Source organism: Leptodactylus fuscus, chromosome 1, assembly GCF_031893055.1.
Source record: "Leptodactylus fuscus isolate aLepFus1 chromosome 1, aLepFus1.hap2, whole genome shotgun sequence".
NCBI lineage: Eukaryota > Metazoa > Chordata > Amphibia > Anura > Leptodactylidae > Leptodactylus > Leptodactylus fuscus.
The window spans coordinates 194823846-194843194 of record NC_134265.1 but is presented as its reverse complement, the minus strand read 5'-3'; the positions used below and the strand labels follow the sequence as shown (position 1 = coordinate 194843194).

The following is a 19349-nucleotide window of genomic DNA, read 5'->3' as shown; positions in this document are numbered from 1 at the left end:
AGGTATATAAAATAATGCTGTCCTGCTGGTCATTCCAACCATCTGAGCGGCCAACATTTGGGATGCTAGAGAATCAGTGTGAACAGCTCTGCAGAGTGTATCAGAATGGGCCCAGCAATCCACACAGCAACATGTATGAAGATCAGTTTCAGTACAGTTAGAACAGAATGCATGTTATATATGTTATCAACCTGAGTGAAGATTGACAATGTAGACATGCTTATTCCACCTGAAATGTATTCTGTTCACTCCCTCTAAATACATATTGTGCAGCTTGCAGTTATAAAAAAATGTTTTATGCTAAAGTCCAAGCCTAAGAAATATATATGTACCAAATTCTAAATGTACAAATAAAAACAGATTTTTACAATATGTCGATAAGTGGCACATCATTTACGTCCCCTGACCCCACCTCCAGGGCAAACAACACTATGCTTTGACTCGCGTACATCTAAAACCTATATAATGACACAAAACCATCATGATAGCCCTTACATGACATAAGCACGCCCAGTCATTTATTTACCAATCAAATAAAGACAAGACACAGTGATTGGGTTAAATCGGCCACAGCAGCCGTGTTTATTGCATGAATATATTTATTTCTTTAAATCGCCAAACCATTTTTAACATAAACCATACATGAACTATGAAAAGCAAACAAAGAATCCAGCTCCACTCCTTGTGTCCCTTATTTAAAATGTAGCATTTATTTTTTCTTCACATAAAAAAAATCCAGATTATGTCACAAGCATGATAGATCTTAATAAATTCCCATGTTCAGGAGAAAAGAAAAGCCAGCTGACGCGTTTCAAGGACCGTGGTCCCCTTAGCTATGACTAAGGGGACCACGGTCCTTGAAACGCGTCAGCTGGCTTTTCTATTCTCCTGAACATGGGAATTTATTAAGATCTATCATGCCTGTGACATAATCTGGATTTTTTTATGTGAAGAAAAAATAAATGCTACCTTTTAAATAAGGGACATAAGGAGTGGAGCTGGATTCTTTGTTTGCTTTTCATGGATGTTTTCCCATAGCCGATGGGTGGTTTCCGAGTACAACCTCTGTCCCGTGATATAAGGATCATCAACTACTAATGCTTATTCGTCTGAATATAGTTCAAGTAAGTGGGCTGTGGTTCCCTTTTCCCCACACCCTTGTTTTCATATACATGAACTATATCCATTACCCAAATTTCATAACAACCATAAGTTTCCTAATCCCTTTTAAAATCAATAAATCCTAACACCAATGAAGGAGGTCCTCGAAGCCCAAAATTCAGCTCAAAAATTGACCCATACTGTATTCTTTAGCACCGTTATGAATTACCCCCAGCCGGTTTACTAGCTTGGGGGCACTGAGCTGTTAAAGCTCTCTGGTGCTCATCCTCAATTACCCAAACCGAAAGCCAAAAACCTTCCCTTATTTCCAAATGGTCTGGGGAGTCCAGCCCCTCCCACGGGGCACCTCCATTCCATCCATTTTCCATAAGCCCACCAGCTTCGAGGACCCCCCGCCAGTACACTCAACGGTGACCACCTTGCAGTTGAGTGTCACTCCGCATACCCAGCGCCGTTTCAATACCCGATTGAAGTACCAAACACCTAATATCAATTCCAATAGCATTAAGATGAATGCCATCACTGCGCCAAAATGACCACTCTCCAGATTCTAAATCCACATGACACACCACCACAGACCCATTTCTCGCCATAAAATGCCCAATCGCTCTGTTCACCTTCATCCATGCCTTATTCAGTCTGGCTACAGATCTGGCCCCTTTCCAAACTTTTCTTGGGACCATGTCTGACCATATTGTGATCATAACCTTGAAAAATCAAACTTAATATCTGCAATCAGTTCTCTAAAAGGCCTAACACCTAAATCATTTCCCCCCAAATGCACCAGCAAAATATCAGGGGTTCTGTCCAAACGGGCAAACTTATGAAATTCCGGTAGAAACCTGTTCCAAACCATCCCCCTGAGTCCTAACCATCTAATTCTAGCCAATTCCCTAGAAACACCCAACTGCCTACCCTCAGGTCTTACCGCTGCTTGGAGAGCTCCCCAGAATATAAAAGAATGACCCATCAGCCAAATCAGACATGGTTCTGTACCTGAAAAACAAAATACAAACAATAGGCCACCCACCAACTTGTGAAACAACTTAGTATACATCCATACTCACCCTAACATAAGATCTGAAACGGCGTGATTCCCACATCCTGATACACTTTATAACTTCATCCCCCAAACCCCTCCTAGCTGCTTCTGTTGCTGCTCCGATTCTAAAGGAGTGACCACTAAACCCTGACACGTCTCTCCCCAAAAACCCCAAGCACTTCCTAAAAATAGCAACAAATTGAAATCGCAAGAGAAACGACCCATCTCCATGTATGAGAAGCGGGCCAAATCTATTACTCCTGCACAATAAAAACTGATGAACACATAATACCGGGCACAAAAAACACCCCTCTACCGCATACAAGCAAACCACACTTCCCCTACCCACTTGTTCGGTTTTGGACTTTCGCAATAAAATTTCTACCCTATCCTCAAATAAATCCACATCCTCGAGCCTTAAACACCATGGCTCCCTCTTAGACCCACTAACTAATTCACCCAAACTCAATGCCCCGATAAAGGCCAAAGAAAAGGCTGCCTTAAACAGCCTGACCTCTGCCTCGAAATTACAAACACTCCCCAAAACACCCCCATCTCCTTCACCAAAGCAAATGAAACCGGCTTCCGTGTGTCCCTATGAAAATCAGCCCTACGCAACCTTTTAAAGCTTGTTTAACTAGACAACCTTTAGTAAAGTCCCGACAGCCTCTACTTTTAAATCCAAAAGCCAATCCTGCCATACATCTGTTCAATTTAGAAAAAGACCAGCCCATTTCCTTACAGTGACCCACAAATAACAGCAAAGCAATATCTAAATCATCCTCCCCACAATTCAAGAGCACAAGTCAATCTTCCCACTGTTTCCATGCCCATAAATATCCCTCCCGAGTCCCCTTTACCATGCATGACCCAATCAGCTCCTTCGACGCCCGACTGGCAGCCCTCACAACTCTGTTGGCCACGAACATCCCTCTTCGTCCTCCCCTGGAGCCAACCTCCGAAACCGGTCCCACTGCGAACGAGAAAGTGCGTCAGCGATATCATTATGAACCCCTGGGACATGTACTGCCACTATACAGGCGTTCAATGAAAGACACTCTAAAACCAACCTCTGCAATACCCAAACCACCAGCGGAGAAGACACCGATAACCCATTAATCGCTTGTACCACTCCCAAGTTATCACAGTGAAACCTAAGTTTCCTATCCCTAAAAACTGAACCCCAAACTATAACTGCCACTAAAATAGGAAATAATTCCAGAAGCGCCAAATTGCGAATTAGCCCCTCCTCTATCCACTAGACCAGTCACGTGTACACCAATTGCCCTGATAATAAGCTCCAAAGCCCACACTGCCAGCAGCATCAGTGTAAAGTTCGCAATCAAACGCCTCTACAACATCTCCCAACAGCAATGATCGGCCATTATACCCATCTAAGAAAGAATCCCACACCAATAAATCCCCTCTCAATTCCCAACCTAAACGGATATAATGAGACGGCACAGACACTCTGTCGTAGCCGCAGCCAAGTGGTGGGAAAATACCCGCCCATTGGCATGATCCTACAAGCAAAATTTAATTTGCCTAAAAGAGATTGCAATTCCCTTAATTGCAACTTTTTAGGCTGACTTGCTCTTTTCACCAACTTTTTTAACCCCAAAAAACTAAGTACCATCGCTGGACCTTCCTTTTTATCAGCTTTATCACACTCGCCTGTCCCTGGTGCTTTGGTGTCCGCCCAGCATTGTCCGTTCCTTCTGTTAGGCTATCTTTTGCAGTGTAATTCTTCTCTAGCTGTGACATCCTTAGGCCAATGATTGGCTTCAGCGGTCCTGTTAGGAGGGGACTTTGGCCATAAGACAACTACAGAGCTGCAGGACCGTTGCACAGTATTGTAAGCGGTCATTTTCTCGTGGCCTGTGGGCATGCGCAGTCTGCTTTGCCCAAGGTCCGAGGCCTTAGAAGTTACACGCCACCGCCGGAAGAAGAGGCTGAAGATGACGCTGCTGAAGAAGAGGAGGCGGTGCTGGAGAGAGTTTTCTTGCAGCATTGGGGACGCCCCCAGTGCTGCAAGAGAACTCATTTACATACCGACAAGAACCGGGATTGTAGGCCTTTCTTAAGGCTATTCCGACATGGTACCTACAAAAAATTGTATCTGACTGATAGGATCCCTTTAAGAAATAACAGTTTAACCTGGACAACCCCTTTAAGGAACGCAGCATATACAGATATACCAGTTGATCAATCTAAAAAAATTACACTATTACAGGATCTTCTTTCACCATTGTCCTTATTATTCATGAATTTCCACACTCTGTGTAGCTGACTTTGTAGAACAGGATGCTTTGCTGATGGTGGATGAAAACTCTATATTAACTGTTGATATTTAATGTAAATAGCCTTGGGCTAGGTTCACACCTGCGCCTTCCCTCCCCAGGGGGATTCCGGTTTTTTCGCCCTTTTCCGTTGATAGCCTGGCAGACCCCATTATAGTCTGTGGGGTCTGCAGGTAACTGCTTTTTTAAGTGGATTAGGTTTCTGTTCAGGGGATCCCCCAAGCAGACCCCCGAACAGAAACCCGAACACAGGTATGAACCTAGCGTTACAAATATTTCCATTGCACAAGATTATTGTAACATCTAAACAACTTTTCTCCACAAATGAAACTAGATTTTAATCTTAATCTGATTGAAATCCTGAGTTAACCAGTATCAGAACCACAAGAGGCAGGTGCCCTGTCATATTGATGTAATGCAACCACACAGCACAGTGGCATTACGAAAATACATTCTGTACATATTTCAGAGGATTACCCCAGCACTAGTAATTTTTCAGTCTCTAAAGAGAAAGATTAATTAACGAATAAGATGACATCAGCAGGTTCATTTACCAATGTACAGTATTCAGTAATGTGAAAAACCCCTCTAAAAGTAAATTGTATATTTGCATTATTCATTATATGATATGTGTATCTCACAATACAAACTCTGAATCTATATGTTGTGTCATTCTTATACATATGATTAAGTAACACCCTTTCCATTGGGACCCCCTGTAATGTTTCTGTTGCAGGAATGTAAAGTTCTAAATGTTTGAAAGCTTAAAAAGTCATATGCAAATTAACCTAAATAGTCACAGGGGTGGGCACAATTAAGTCTAGCCCTACTGTCATGTAGCTTATCATGCCTTCCTTTTTTTTTATTCAAAATTTTTTATTGGTTTTCAAATATTGGGGAAGGGGAACAGAAAGAAAGAGGGAGAATCAAACATAACATAGTTATAACCGAGCAATGTACAGTTACATCAGGCAATACAGGTTGACAGTAGTAATAAAAACCAAATCCTGATCATTCATCAAGGTGCATAAACATGAAAAGGGAGGTATGGCTAGAAACACAAAGAAAGGGGGAATTGGGTAGGGAAGGGTATGGAGTAGAGAATCGGTGGTCCAGGGTAGGAACCTAAGGGGGCATTCACACGGAGTAACGCTGGGCGTGTATCACAGCCGTACACGCCGGCGTTACAGCAGACTGCCGAACACTTCCCATTCACTTCAATGGGAGCGCTCGTAAACGTCACTGTTACGAGCGCTCCCATTGAAGTGAATGGGAAGTGTTCGGCAGTTTGCCATAACGCCGGCGTGTACGGCTGTGATACACGCCCGGCGTTACTCCGTGTGAATGCCCCCTAAAGTTAAGTTAGGAAAGTTAAAATAAGGAAGGAGAATCTCTAAGAGCTTAACCAGTCATGAGTAAAGATCGAATTGACTCTACTTTGTGGAGGAATTGAAGTTACGATATGCTGACCACGGAGATCAAACAGCAGAGTATTTGTCATAGAATCTGTTCGTCCATGCGATCAATTTCTCAAACCTTGACAGTCCATTGACTTTGGCTTCCCACAGCTGGATTGGGGGTGTGATAGGTTGAAGCCAGAATTGAGGGATGAGGATTTTGGCTGCAGCCAACAGTTGTGTGACGAGTATGTGCTGTTCGGAAGAGCAAGAAAAATCACTTCGGGAGTGAGGTTCAGTGGTTTAGACGTAATCTTTTGAATTCGTCCTTTCACCTCTGCCCAATAGGGGGTGATAAGTGAATAAGTCCACCAAATGTGCATGAAACTGCTGATCTGAGATGAGCATCTCTAGCATGTATTGTAGTCCGATAAGCCTCTATGATGTAGCTATTCTGGTGTTCTGTACCACCTACGACTAGCTTGTAGTGTGCTTCTTTTAATCTGATGCAGGGTGAAAAGCCTTGTGAGGCCTTCAGAGCTTTGGCTGCCTCTCATCTGAAAGCTTGATATGGAGCTCATTCTCCCAACTGTATAGAAAAGCAGGTTTGTATGTTTTCGGAGGCGAGATGAATCTCCGAACTAAAACAGACGTTTTCCTCAGCATTTTAGTTTTGGATTGCAGAAGTTTCTCGAAGGATGACACTCTCGAACTGAATGCGAGATTTTCATCAAATTTGTTGAGAAAATGTTGCAAGTGCTGCTTATGTAGAAACGAGAGCTTTGACAAGGATAAAGGGTCAAGAGTCAATGCCTTCTAGGTGTGTTTGAACTCCCTTGTGATATCAATGAGTGAGGTGGCTGTGAGGGAGATGTCACTCACGCCTAGGATTAGCATTGGGTTAGAACTGTCACTATTTTGGTTATTTTCCATATGACTTTTTATCCATGGAGATACCAGGGATACTCCGTTGCCCAGGTGTCTATGAATACTAACTGGGAACTTTCCTTTATTCTGGCACTTGTGGAAAAAAACCAGTATCTCTGGTGGTCAGGTGGTTTTTGTAGCCTCAACTGGTTCCATTGTGTGTAGTATCAAATACTGAACCTATGGTGCCCTTCACTAAGTTTTCTGCTGCTAAAAGTCAAGTTATAAACTTTTAAAATCTGATATATGCAAATTTACATTAACTAGTCAGTGGGGGGGAGCAGAGTAGCTTCATTTAATCATGCAGTCATCACACTTCATCCCACCCCCTGAAGAAGCAAGTGAGAAAAACGCATTGGGGTGCCGGTCGGTGTGGTCACAGGAGCATTGCCCTTATGGCTGGTTGGCATTTGTCATAGCTTACTCTATAATGAATCTTGTTTGGGACGCTTAGTCATGCACTTTGCACTTATTTCTCCCTTGTTGCTACATGTAGTTCTACTGAGCTGTAGTATTTGTATGGTTTTTCTTGGTATTTATTTTTACATTGGTAAATATGTATTTAAGTTGTAATAGGTTATATATGGATTACGTTATTTTGGCTTGTGTTATATATTAGGGAATGTAAAATACTATATTGGCTGATCATGAGTATAATTTTGATATAACTGTGACATTACTCCTGTGTACCACCCCATACCAGATTGTTTATTAATAGAGATGAGCGAGTAGTATTCGATCGAGTAGGTATTCGATCGAATACTACGGTATTCAAAATACTCGTACTTGATCGAGTACCACTGGCTATTCGAATGAAAAAGTTCAATGCAGAACCAGCATTGATTGGCTGAATGCTATACAGTCAGCCAATCAACGCTGGTTCTTCTCCTACCTTTAGAAGTCTTCTCCATTCAGCTTCCCCGCGGCGTCTTCCGGCTCTGAATTCACTCTGCCAGACATCAGGCCTGGGCAGAGCCGAATGCGCATGCCCGCTTGTAGTGCGGGCATGCGCAGTCGGCTCTGCCCAGGCCCGATGTGAGTGAATTCAGAGCCGGAAGATGCCGCAGGGACACTGCACGGAGAAGACTTCTCGGAGGATCCAGCCCGACCCTCACTCGTGGACGTGGTAAGTATAATTTGATCGAATGTTGCCTACCCCTAAAACGAGCATTTTCCCCCCATAGACTATAATAGGGTTCGATATTCGATTTGAGTAGTCGAATATTGAGGGGCTACTCGGAATGAATATCGAACCTCGAACATTTTACTATTCACTCATTTCTATTTATTAATCGTTTTTAATTGTTTGCAACATTATCAAATTTAATTATGGTTGAATAAAGATGTATTTTGGATTATGTGGAATTTGTTATTTTTTAGAACAATTCTTGGTTTCTTTGGTATTATTATTTGGTGTTCTCTATGTATTTTTTGTAATTGTGGATTATAAGACCTGATATTTGTTTTGTATTAATTCATCACACTAAACCAATGAGACTGACAGTGAGGTAGGGTCCATCAGTGAGGTACATGTCAGTCCTGCCGCACAAGGTGTGATTTAGCACAGTGACTAAATGAAGCTGTGCCCTGCCCAAGACAAGTTAAGGTTAATTTTCATATTCCAATCTAAGATTTTAAAAGGTTATAACTTGACTTTTCAACAACAGAAATCTTAGTGAGGGGAACCATTGGAAAGGTCATTACTTGATGTCGCACATGCTAGGAATAGTTTATGGGGGAAAAAAAACTACCTGACAGGTGCCCTTTATTTTTGATGCTGCTGTTTGTGTCGGAACAAATAAAGACAAAATTGGTCATTTAGGCCTCATGGACACGACCAGCTAGCACACTCACCCATTAATTTCTATGGCCCCCATACACACCACTGTGTATTGTCACACTCCAGTATATGGGACCGGGAGCAAAACTCAGGGTAAGTCCTATTCCTGTCCGTTCTGTGGACTGTGCTCACTGGCCCCAATGAATGGGGCCTTGGAAGCATGGCTGGTGCACTGGCAGCACATGGGTGACATCTTTGTGTACCACCCGTGCTGTTCAATCAAGGTTCACAACATGCACACGATCATGTGCATACCGCCTTAAACTCTTGAGCCTGAGACTTTGTTCTTGCTAGCTGTATCATATTTGTAAACTTTTGAGAAAAATATATTTTCAGACCACCAAAATGCCACTAGGGCCAGCAGATCAAAACGATATTCTGTGGGGTGGTAGAGGAGCCGTTGGGCCCATAGAATATTAGTTATGCCCCTGGTTAAAGATATTAGATGTCTTGCATATTTCAAAATACCTGGAAAGCACAGGAATTGCTTCCAATAGCTCTAGACACAAGTACCTTGCTTTGTGACACATGCAAAAAAAATCTGATCCATGTATGAAAAATTAGACATCCTAGTACAATGCAGACTTTATTTCATAAACTGTGTTATGTCAGGCCTTTAGTGATAGGTGAATGAAGGAAGAGAGATACATACATCATAGTATTCTTTTTTGGAAAATCACATTATGCTCCTATGAGATTATTGTCAATTATTTTTTATGAAACATTGTGATGGCTTCCATTTTATGTTGACCATATGACATGTGCAAACGTCATGAACAAACTCTAATTTTCAGTAAGAAGTATTATTTTGCTCACTAATATTGTTATCTATTGTGGCTATGTACATAAAAACTGTTCAAACAAAAAGGAGGAGATTTAGGGCTCGTTCACACGTGAACACAGGGGCAGATTTTGACAGCGGATTTCGCTTCAAAATCCGCCCCTTTACAATGGTGGTCTATCCGCTGGACTGCGGATTCCGCCTAGCAGCAGCATCCTCCTATGTCGGCTCATTCATTTGAGCTGACATAGGAGGGGAAAGTCGCGACCGCGATGGTTTTCGCCGCGTCTCTCTTTATCTGTATGTATGTGAACTAGCCCTATCTAAGCAAAACACACCAGAATTCTGAAGTCGTGCATGCCTTGGGACACATTTATCAAATGTTATAGGCTAAAACCCCACATAGTGAAACACAGCACAAAAGGCTGCAGAAAAAAAAGCAAAACATGTCCCATTTTTTCCTGCAGTGCTTTCTATTACCTTTTCACAGAGTTTTCCTCTGCAGACTTTCTGCAACTATTAATAGAGAAAATGCCAGTGTTTCCGCAGGTATAATTAACATGCTGGGATTTTCCACTGTGGATTTTTTTTCTGCATTGTGAGGGTGAGGGTGGGATCATCAACTTTGCAGGTAGTATAAAATGCAGCATTTTTGCATTTTGCTTCAGCCTTAGGGTGCATTCAGACTACGTAACGCCGGGCGTGTATGAGAGCCGTACACGCCGGCATTACGGCAGACTGCCGAACACTTCCCATTCACTTCAATGGGAGCGCTCGTAACAGCGGCGTTTACGAGCGCTCCCATTGAAGTGAATGGGAAGTGTTCGGCAGTCTGCCGTAATGCCGGCGTGTACGGCTCTCATACACGCCCGGCGTTACGTAGTCTGAATGCACCCTTAGGCCACAAAATCCACAGTATTTTACAGTACCTGCAAAGTGGATGAGATTCTGGCTAATCCCACCCACACATAAAAACTGCAGATAAAAATCTGAAACTGACATGCCGTGATTTCAAAAACCGTTGCGTTTTTGTATATCGCAGCATGTCAATGATACCTAGGGAAACGCCAGTATCTTCCATACAGATATAATTGAAGCAGGAAGTCCGTGGAGGAAAAGTGCAGACTTACTGTGAAAAATCCTGCAGGAAAAGACGCAATGCTCATTACGTGGGTCTTAGCACTAGGCTAAGGCCCCATGTTGCGGGAATAAAGCTTTTTTTTTTTTGCAGATTTTGCTGCGTTTTTTTTAGCCAAAGCCAGGAGTGGATTGAACAGAAGGTAGACGTATAAGAACTTCCTATATATCTCCCATTCCTTTTGTAGCCATTCTTGGCTTTGGCTCAAAAAATCACAGAAAAGTCTGCAACAAAAAAAAGCTGTGTTTCCGCAACGTGGGGCCTCAGCCATAGGCCCCGTTCACACGGGGCAAGAGGGGACGGATTTTGGTGCTGAATCCACTTCATAATCGGCCCCCTCACAATAGTGGTTTCTGTAGACCTCTAGCGCTCTTTTTTTCCGTGAGCGGGATGTTGCCGCTCACAGAAAAAAGAAGCGAGCTGCCCTTTCTTTAGGTGGATTCCACGGCTGATTCACCCTCGGCGTCTGCCTCGCGACAGCACCATCTGGACTAGGCCCATTCATTTGGGCCTAATCCAGAGCAGAAAGCCGCAACGGGATACCGTGAATATGCACCGCAGAATCCCTGTGTGAACTAGCCCTTAGACACTTTTTGGACTCATTTATGGCTTATACAGAAAGTGGGTGTGCCTTAGACTAGATAGCCTAAAAGTGCGCCAGATTTATCATAATTTAAATGTGGCACAATTTACAACTGTCTAATCTAAATTTGTACTGTCTAAAACTTAGTAAGTCTGCCCCAGAATCTGTTTTTCTAACACCAACAAATTAGATCACACATTTTTATACCTGTCCTAAAAAAATTTGGAATCTGGTTGGTACGACTGTCACACTGCTTCATAAATAGAAAATAAGAGTAGGTTCACATATGGCTTGTTGGGTTTGTTCCTTGAATTTTTGTGTCTGACATCAGATTTTTACACTTGAATTGTTTCTTCAACATGTACTTGAAAATCTCTGAGCATTATTTAAGAGAAATGGAGCAGTTGCAGACATTTTTTACAAGAAATCTGCCATATGTAAGGCTAAGATCCTACATTGTGGAAAAGCAGTTTTGTAGCAGATTTTGCTGTGGTCTTTGAGCCAAAGCTACAAGTGGATTAAGCAGAAGGCAGAAGTATGTTTGGTTCAAAAAACCATAGCAAAATCTGCAGCAAAAACAGCTGTTTCCGCAACGTAGGGCCTTAGCCTAATTCATGTTTTCTCTAGTCTCGCCCAAGAACATATGAGGCAGTGAGAAGACCATTCAGATGTAGCTTCCACCACCATCTCCCATGACTAAATACATTACATCAAGAATAAGCAGAGTATTAGGTTTAATTGTATGGTTAAGTATAGAATATCATACAGCAAGGATATAATAGAGATGGCAAAGTGTTTTATGCTAATGGCTAGTACTCAGCAAGAATATATATAGGGTGAAAGCTATGTTAGCAGAACTTCATAAGTTCTGTCTTAGTGCAGCCTCTCTGACAGCAGGATAAAGCCGGTCCTGCACTCCTCTTCATCCGCAGACCGACACCTTGCTGTTCTTCACTTGTTATAGGATCATATAAGGCCCCTTGCAGCTGCTCCATAGTTGGATCATTCTTCTGAAGGGAGGAATAGGGAGGATTTGGAGCTCTACGGACTTCTCCATAAATTGAATTGAGACGGTCAGGATCCTCCAAGGAATCTTTATTCAACCAATCCAGGAAATCTCCTAGAATGAGAAATTTTATGATTTACTTATAGTTAGACAATATAAATTTGGACAGGCAGTTTGAAAATGCACCAGATTTATCACAGTATCTGATACTGGATGATAAACCTGGCATATTTTTACACATTATAATATGTGTTTATGCCACCTATTAGTTGGGTTCCTTTGAGACAGAGCTATAGAACTCTATTGTGGCGCACCATTTTCTCAAAAAGCCACACTTAGCAGATGGTAAAATTTGAGCTCCAACTAGATATGTCAAAATGCACCTAAGATGCTGCACATTTATGTCAGCATCTATTTGTAACCACAATAATAAATCTGTGTAGGTTGTAGTAGGTTGTAGTACTGTAGCGCCCCACAGAGTGGGTCACTACAAATGTCATCTTATGTGATCTATACTGTGTACTGTGAAGGTATAGTGAGATCCAGTCAACCTGTCAGCACACACAAAGTTCCACAGCCATTATCTCTTTAAGAAAAGGGGTGGAGCTACAGACTGGAAGAGGGTCTTTTTTTTTTTCAGTTCCAGTTCAGAGTGTAGGAGAGATGAGCAGGTGTGTGGAGGTGCAGTGTGTGCTGCAGCCGCATGGTGTGATAACGCAGGAGGCCGGAGACCTGCAGAGGTGAGATGAGACCTCACAGGCAAGGAGCTGCAGTTATAGGACCATCAATTCCTAACTAGTGTGAGAAACACTAAGAACATTGAGAGATTCACTGGACCTGGAGGCCTAGTGAATGCAAGCTTCCTGGAGGCTCAGTAACATACAGAGTTGGGGTGAGTGCCTGCATCCAGTATCCCAAAGAACTCGCGTTACCTGCTGTCCAGAAGGGGGATCTACCCAGTTGTAATTAACCTCTGTGCTCCTGGAACCCAGGACCATAGGAAATCTATTAGAGAGTGTGAGCAGCAATGGAAGGCTGAATCATACTAGTGGTAAAAGGGAAGACTGGCATCTCACTATACTGGAGCAAGGTGAATCCTCCTGTAACATCTGTTATCTCCTGCTGACTACAGAAGTAAACTGTGTTTGGTTAACCCCTGTCTGGACTGTGTTCTTTCATCGATCCTCTGTTACTCCTCCTGGAAATCATCCCTTCCTCACCTATATCATCTGGCCCTGGGACCTGCCCTGGTTGGGGAGGGTATAACATCTGGCACTGCATCACCACCTATTCCCAGAGGCCCTACCTAGAGTGCCCGGCTTCACTTCAAGCCGAAACCCCAACTGGCGTCACAACAAACTTTTTATTTTTCTTTAATCCATTTTTGCTTAAAACTCCCCTTTTTCAAGGCGCTGCCGCCCCCGGTGTCGGGCCTGCTCGCACCGTGAATCTACATAGGCCGAGCCGGGGCGACTCAGTACCTTCTTAGTTTTACAGTGCTACACTTTCATACTCATTGCTCATCTACAGTAAAAATACTTGGTGGAAGAAGGTACAAAAGTTCCAAATAAAGCTAAGTCCACAACTGTGCTGGGCTCTCTGTCATTCGGGTCCACTGGGAGACTTGAACGTTGGAGAGCTTGACTGATGTGGACACCAGCAGAACCCATAAGGTATAATGGCATCTGCCGGGTTTCCATCAGGTGTCCACGGTTTTTATACTGAAAGCAACGGAGATAAAAGTCCTTTGTGCAGGACTTTTCTCTGCACCAATTTCCAGCAGTTTCTTCAGCAAAATGTCAGGTGGAGCGCTGGTGCAGATGTGAACCTAGCCAAAGTTATTAGACCATGTGTCTTATGTCAGAGATCTGCTAATTGATCCAATGTATATGAATATTCCTGCCACTTATTCATTAAGGTTTATGTATAGTAAAATGATCTGCTGTTACAAAATGTACATGTCCATAATCTTGACTAGTGTTCCCATTATACTTGATGCACATTTAGGCCGGAGCCCCACATGGCGTAAACACAGTGTTTTCCAGTCACTGTAAAGTGAAATATATTATGTATATAGAAAAAATAACTGCAATTCAAACCTGCATGCAATACTTCAGTAAAGAAGCACTGTGTAGCCCAGTCCAATGCAACGTGAATGGGGGAAGAAACAGCCCTTCTATGGTTGTTCCTTCTCCATTCAACAGCAATGTTATCTGAAGCATATCCATGTTAGCACAAGTCTATGTGTTACTAATAATCTACATTGATTATACTGCAAAAAAAAAAAAAGTTAACCTGTTAAATATTATATATTTACAATATTCTCTAGCAGACATGGGGTTAACACTCTACTGACATCATAGTCTTATATTCTGGGGACATGGGTGCGGTTAGAGTAGACCATTTTAGAAATCTCCTTACATAGCTGTAACATGGAAGGTAACACCCACTCTCATGAACATAAATGAGTGACAGACACACACGTCGGGGTCGTCATCCATGGTCTGTCTTTGGGAAGACCAGGGGAAGACCAGGAGGTCTGTCTTTGGGAACACCAGGGTGGGTGGTCCAGGCAGATGGACATCCATGGACGTCGTAACCAGCCCAAGTCCACCAACCAGATGACAAGCATGAACCAAGTTGTAACTACAAGATATCCAGATGATTTAACTTCTCTGAAGATGTAAGCTATTGACAATTGACTGATATTTGTGTTCTTTGGACATTTTCCCTGTTCCTGTGTTTTCCTTCAAGATATTAATAAACCTCTACACTGATTTATAACAAGCTGACTTCTTCCTATCGTGGATAAGGCCTACAACACGTGACACAAGTCTATCCCACAATTTCAAGGCCAGGTACGGATATTTAACAGTGGACACAAGTCTCACCGGCAAATACAAGATATTTAACATAACCAATGAGTGATTGCTATAGACAGGAATTTTCTGGAATCAGTGTTCCACTGTGATCACAGAAAAATAGGAGTTTATAAGTGGCATTCTCCTCTGATAACACAATTTGAGATTACTTGGGTGGAAGATCAAAAGCAATGTCTGGAAATATTTCACTGAAAGAGTAGTTGAGGCTTGGAACAAACTTCTTGAAGATGTGATTGAGAAATCTACAATAAGTGAATTTAAGCATGCCTGGGATAAACATGTCTATACTAAGATAAAATGGAAATTATATGAAGGGTAGATTAGATGGGCCATGTAGTGGATTTCTGCTGTCAATCTTCTCCGTTCCTTCTCCATTTCTATATCAATGGGAGGTATGCTAGGTTCACATTAGCATTTGGGTTTCCGATCTTTGGGTCTGTTTGATGACCCGAAAAACGGATGCACTGTCTGCGTAAAAAGGGGCTACCTGAGGAAAGCCGCAGACTCCATAGACATAATGTGGTCCACGGGGTTTCGGTCCAGTTTCCATCTGAAAAATACAGCATTTTTCAAGCAGAATGAGGAATGGAATCCCCGAATGTAGAGCGAGTGCTAGTGTGAACCTAGTCATACAGAAACTATAGTTTAGGTCCCACTCGTGAAAGAGTGGCAATGTTTGTGAGTTTTTGGTTCAACCTTACAACCATGAAACTAGGGAACAGTTTCAGATCTACATTTATTTATATTAATGCACAAGAGAATGATATAGTGTTGGTACAACTTTAAATTATTTCCTATACATGGTGAGGTGCTTTTTATTTGCCATGAAAGAGTTAATTTAATCCTGACAGTGGAAGGCTGTATATCATAGATCTTCTCACTCCATTGCACCACAGGGCAGGAATTAATAAATGTATGCTAAACAAACTGTCAAAGAAAATCATATAGGAAATCAAAGAAGATCTGTCCCTAGTGTATTGAGGCTGACATCTGTGCCCCCTTTGGCTTCTGGGTCCAGTCGTATATGCAACCCCTATAGTTGTAATTTTTTTTTTTTTGTTGAAGATTAAACTTAAGTATTAGAGTCAAATGTAATTGGGACAACAACTGGCGGCGTACTTTACATGTGTAAGGCATTGATTATTGATGCCCAACTGCTGGGCTGGGGTTGCATATGGAGATAGAAAATGAATGAGAAACAGCTCCCTTTCACACGATGATGATCAGGCATGAGGTTCATGTATGTTGAGTGATCAGTACAACTCTAAAGAACAGAAGAGCTACTCTTTGTTCTCTTCCATTATGGGGATATTCTAAAGCCATTCCCCCCTACAAATATTGTAGGTAGGCTTTCCTTTACCCAGGATCCAAGTTTTGAGTATGCTGCCCTAGGCCTACACTTAAACACCCTTGCTAAAGTAGTTGGCTTGTCTTGGCTCTTCTAAATGAATTAAGTATCTTCTACTCTAAGAGAATCACAATTGCAGAATGACCTCTTCTACAGTGGGGGCTTGATGGATTTGACGGACAGAAAACTGTCGTTAAAATAACAGAATAATACTTACGGTAAGGATTAAGTCTTTCTTGTCCAAGCTCAGGGGAATATCTCTTCCACCGGGATCCTCCACATGACATTACAACTGTCCTAATGAAATCTCTTCCACACAGCCTTATCCCACCATCTCCCACTTCCAATGCCTGACATAAACCAGGTATAACACAGGCAATGAGCAGGAAACAAAGGCAGAAACGGAGACACATGGCTCTTGTAGGATGTCTATTGGCTGACCTGCTGAAGGGTGTAATGGACCAACTGCCTTATAAATATGATCTTAACCATTATCTTTTCAAGGTCTTTAAGAATATTACATCTTAGGAAATAACCTTGTAAGGGTTCCTTGTAAAGGAACACTCAGAACAAGCAAGGACAACCTTGGGTTTAACAGCTGCAAAGTGGTGATGCAATATTATTATTTATTTAGAACATGCAAAGTCATTGGGAATTTGGTTATATCTACTTAGAAGCCTTCTGTTTATCCAATATCATGGCTGATCTATAAAATGTAACTGTTACTAGAACCTTAAAGGGGTATTCCCATGTACATAATCATATCTATATTTGCAGATAATTAAAAGTTAAACATGTTTGCAAATATAAGTGATTAAAAATTCTGCAAAGTTTTAAAGATTTTCTCTAACTTTCTTAAGGCTTGTTCACATCTGCGTCTGGCACTCCGTTCTGCAGGTTTCCGTTTCCTGCACAAAACAGAGGCAGGAGACGGAAACCTGCGGGCATGTTTCAAGCCCATTCATTTGAATGGGTTTGAAAGATGTCCGGCCGTGAGCGGTGGTGAGCATTTTATGCTCTCCACCGCGAAACCGTTTTTTTTTTAAATCGGACACAGAGTCGGACATGCAGTACTCTGTGTCCGATATTAAAAAAACGGTTTCACGGCGGAGAGCATAAAACGCTCACCGCCGCTCACGGCCGTGTTGCAGAGTGCAGTCGCAGAAGAAAGCTTCAGAGTAGATTATATGGGTTAATCTTCAGTTTACTTATCAGAACATGAGGTAACATACAGCATCTCTATACAGCAATATGGAGGAATACAATGGAAAGGACCTTAACCATAGATATGCAGCATTTTGAGATACAGACAAGTCTCCATAGCTTATCATTACATGTATTCAGCACATAACAATAATAACATCGCCATCTAGTGTCCAGAAGCTGTAAGTTCTTCCAATACAGTATAATACAATAAGTCTATATCTGTTGCATATATGTATATACCAACACCCTTTCTCAACAATAAAGACTTATTCAGTCAAACTTAATTTCTTCATCAGTTTCTGATGTCTTTCAGCATTCAATGCCTTAGTAAGAATATCGGCTGTCATATCTTCAGTTGGACAATACTCTAACTTCAGCATTCCTTGCTCCTGGTAATCCCTCAAAAAATGAAACTTTATATCAATGTGTTTTGTTCTTGGATTAACTCTTTCCGTCTGAGCAAGAACAATACAACCTTGATTGTCTTCATACAACTTTGTTGGTTCCAACAGTTGTTCTCCTAAGTCTGTCAGTAGTTGTCTCAACCATAAGACTTCTTGAGCTGCTTGTGCTGCGGCAACATACTCTGCTTCTGTTGTCGACAGTGTCACTATTGATTGTTTTCTACTAGCCCAACTAATTGGTCCACCTGAGAGTAAGAAAACATAACCACTGGTAGATTTTCTGTCAAGTGTATCTCCAGCCCAGTCTGCATCCACGTATCCAGTTAAAATGCATTTGTTACTTGCAGGTAGTTTTAGTTTAACATCGATAGTTCTCTTCACGGCATTCCAGTCCATTTTATTTGGTTTTGACACTTTTCTGCTCAAAATTCCTACTGCTGCTGCAATGTCCGCTCTTTTAACAGTTGCAAGTTACAGTAATTTTCCCATTGCCTTTCTGTACTGTTCGTTGTCTGGCAACATATTTTGTTTACTGTTCATCTCCTTCAGATAGTTGATTTCCATTGGAGACTTTATTGGTTTCGCATCTTTCAATCCAAATGTTTCAATGATGTCCTGAATCATGTGACTTTGGTTAAGAAGATAACTTCCATCTTCTTCTCTTTCTATTTGAATCCCTAGGTACTGTTTCACATTTCCCAAATCTTTGATCTCAAAATGTTGATCCAGAATTTTCAGTATTTCTGTTACATCCCTTTCTTTTTCAAAACAAACTAAAATATCGTCCACATATATCAGTACATAGATCCATCTGTCTCCCAGTTTCTTTGTGTATAGACATGGATCTGCTTTACTTCTTTGAAAATGTTCATTTGTGAGCACTTCTGTGACTTTATCATTCCAGGCTTTAGCGGCTTGCTTTAAACCATAGATACTTTTCTGTAGCTTACAAACCATGTTTGGTTTTCTTTTATCTTTGTATCCTGGAGGTTGTTCCATGTAGATATCTTCTGTTAAATCTCCATTTAGGAACGCTGTCTTTACATCCAGATGTCTCAATTGCATTTGTTTTGTTGCTGCAACTGCAAAAAAGGTTCTAATTGTAGTATGTTTGACGACTGGTGCAAAAACTTCATCATAGTCTTCTCCATATTTCTGAGTATAACCTTTAGCTACGAGTCTCGCTCGATATCGTTCAGCTGTGCCATCCGTTTGATATTTTACCTTAAAAACCCATTTACATCCTATAGTTTTTCTTCCTTCTGGTAATTCTGTCAGTGTCCAGGCCTTATTATCACGCATGGATTTCATTTCTGTTTCTGTTGCTTTTATCCATTTGTTAGCTTCTTCTTCTGAAAGTTTTGATATGTCTT

At 41.7% G+C, this 19349-nt stretch overlaps 2 protein-coding genes across 2 annotated transcripts in view; one reads left to right on the top strand and one right to left on the bottom strand.

Annotated features, from left to right (window-relative positions):
- JAK3 (Janus kinase 3) overlaps window positions 1-306 on the top strand; it is a 132211-nt gene extending 131905 nt beyond the window's left edge. The window contains exon 24 of the mRNA XM_075281096.1: window positions 3-306. Within this exon, the coding sequence (XP_075137197.1) occupies window positions 3-161 (159 nt within the window). The 3' untranslated portion in view covers window positions 162-306. The remainder of the gene's footprint in view (window positions 1-2) is intronic.
- An 11614-nt stretch (window positions 307-11920) lies between these two features.
- Window positions 11921-16779, bottom strand: INSL3 (insulin like 3). Its single transcript, XM_075264176.1, has 2 exons — window positions 16584-16779; window positions 11921-12250 (listed from the first exon to the last, which is right to left on the bottom strand). Exons 1-2 carry the CDS (start codon window positions 16777-16779, stop codon window positions 11979-11981), a joined length of 468 nt encoding a protein of 155 aa, XP_075120277.1. The 3' UTR covers window positions 11921-11978.
- Window positions 16780-19349: the final 2570 nt, after the last annotated feature.

Bases quoted from the DNA above. Each gene is read 5' to 3' on its own strand.
- INSL3 (XM_075264176.1), bottom strand. From the start codon at position 16,779: ATGTGTCTCCGTTTCTGCCTTTGTTTCCTGCTCATTGCCTGTGTTATA. The intron at 12,251-16,583 runs GTAAGTATTATT...TTCTCATTCTAG, and splicing joins AGAAAGACTTAATCCTTACC to GAGATTTCCTGGATTGGTTG.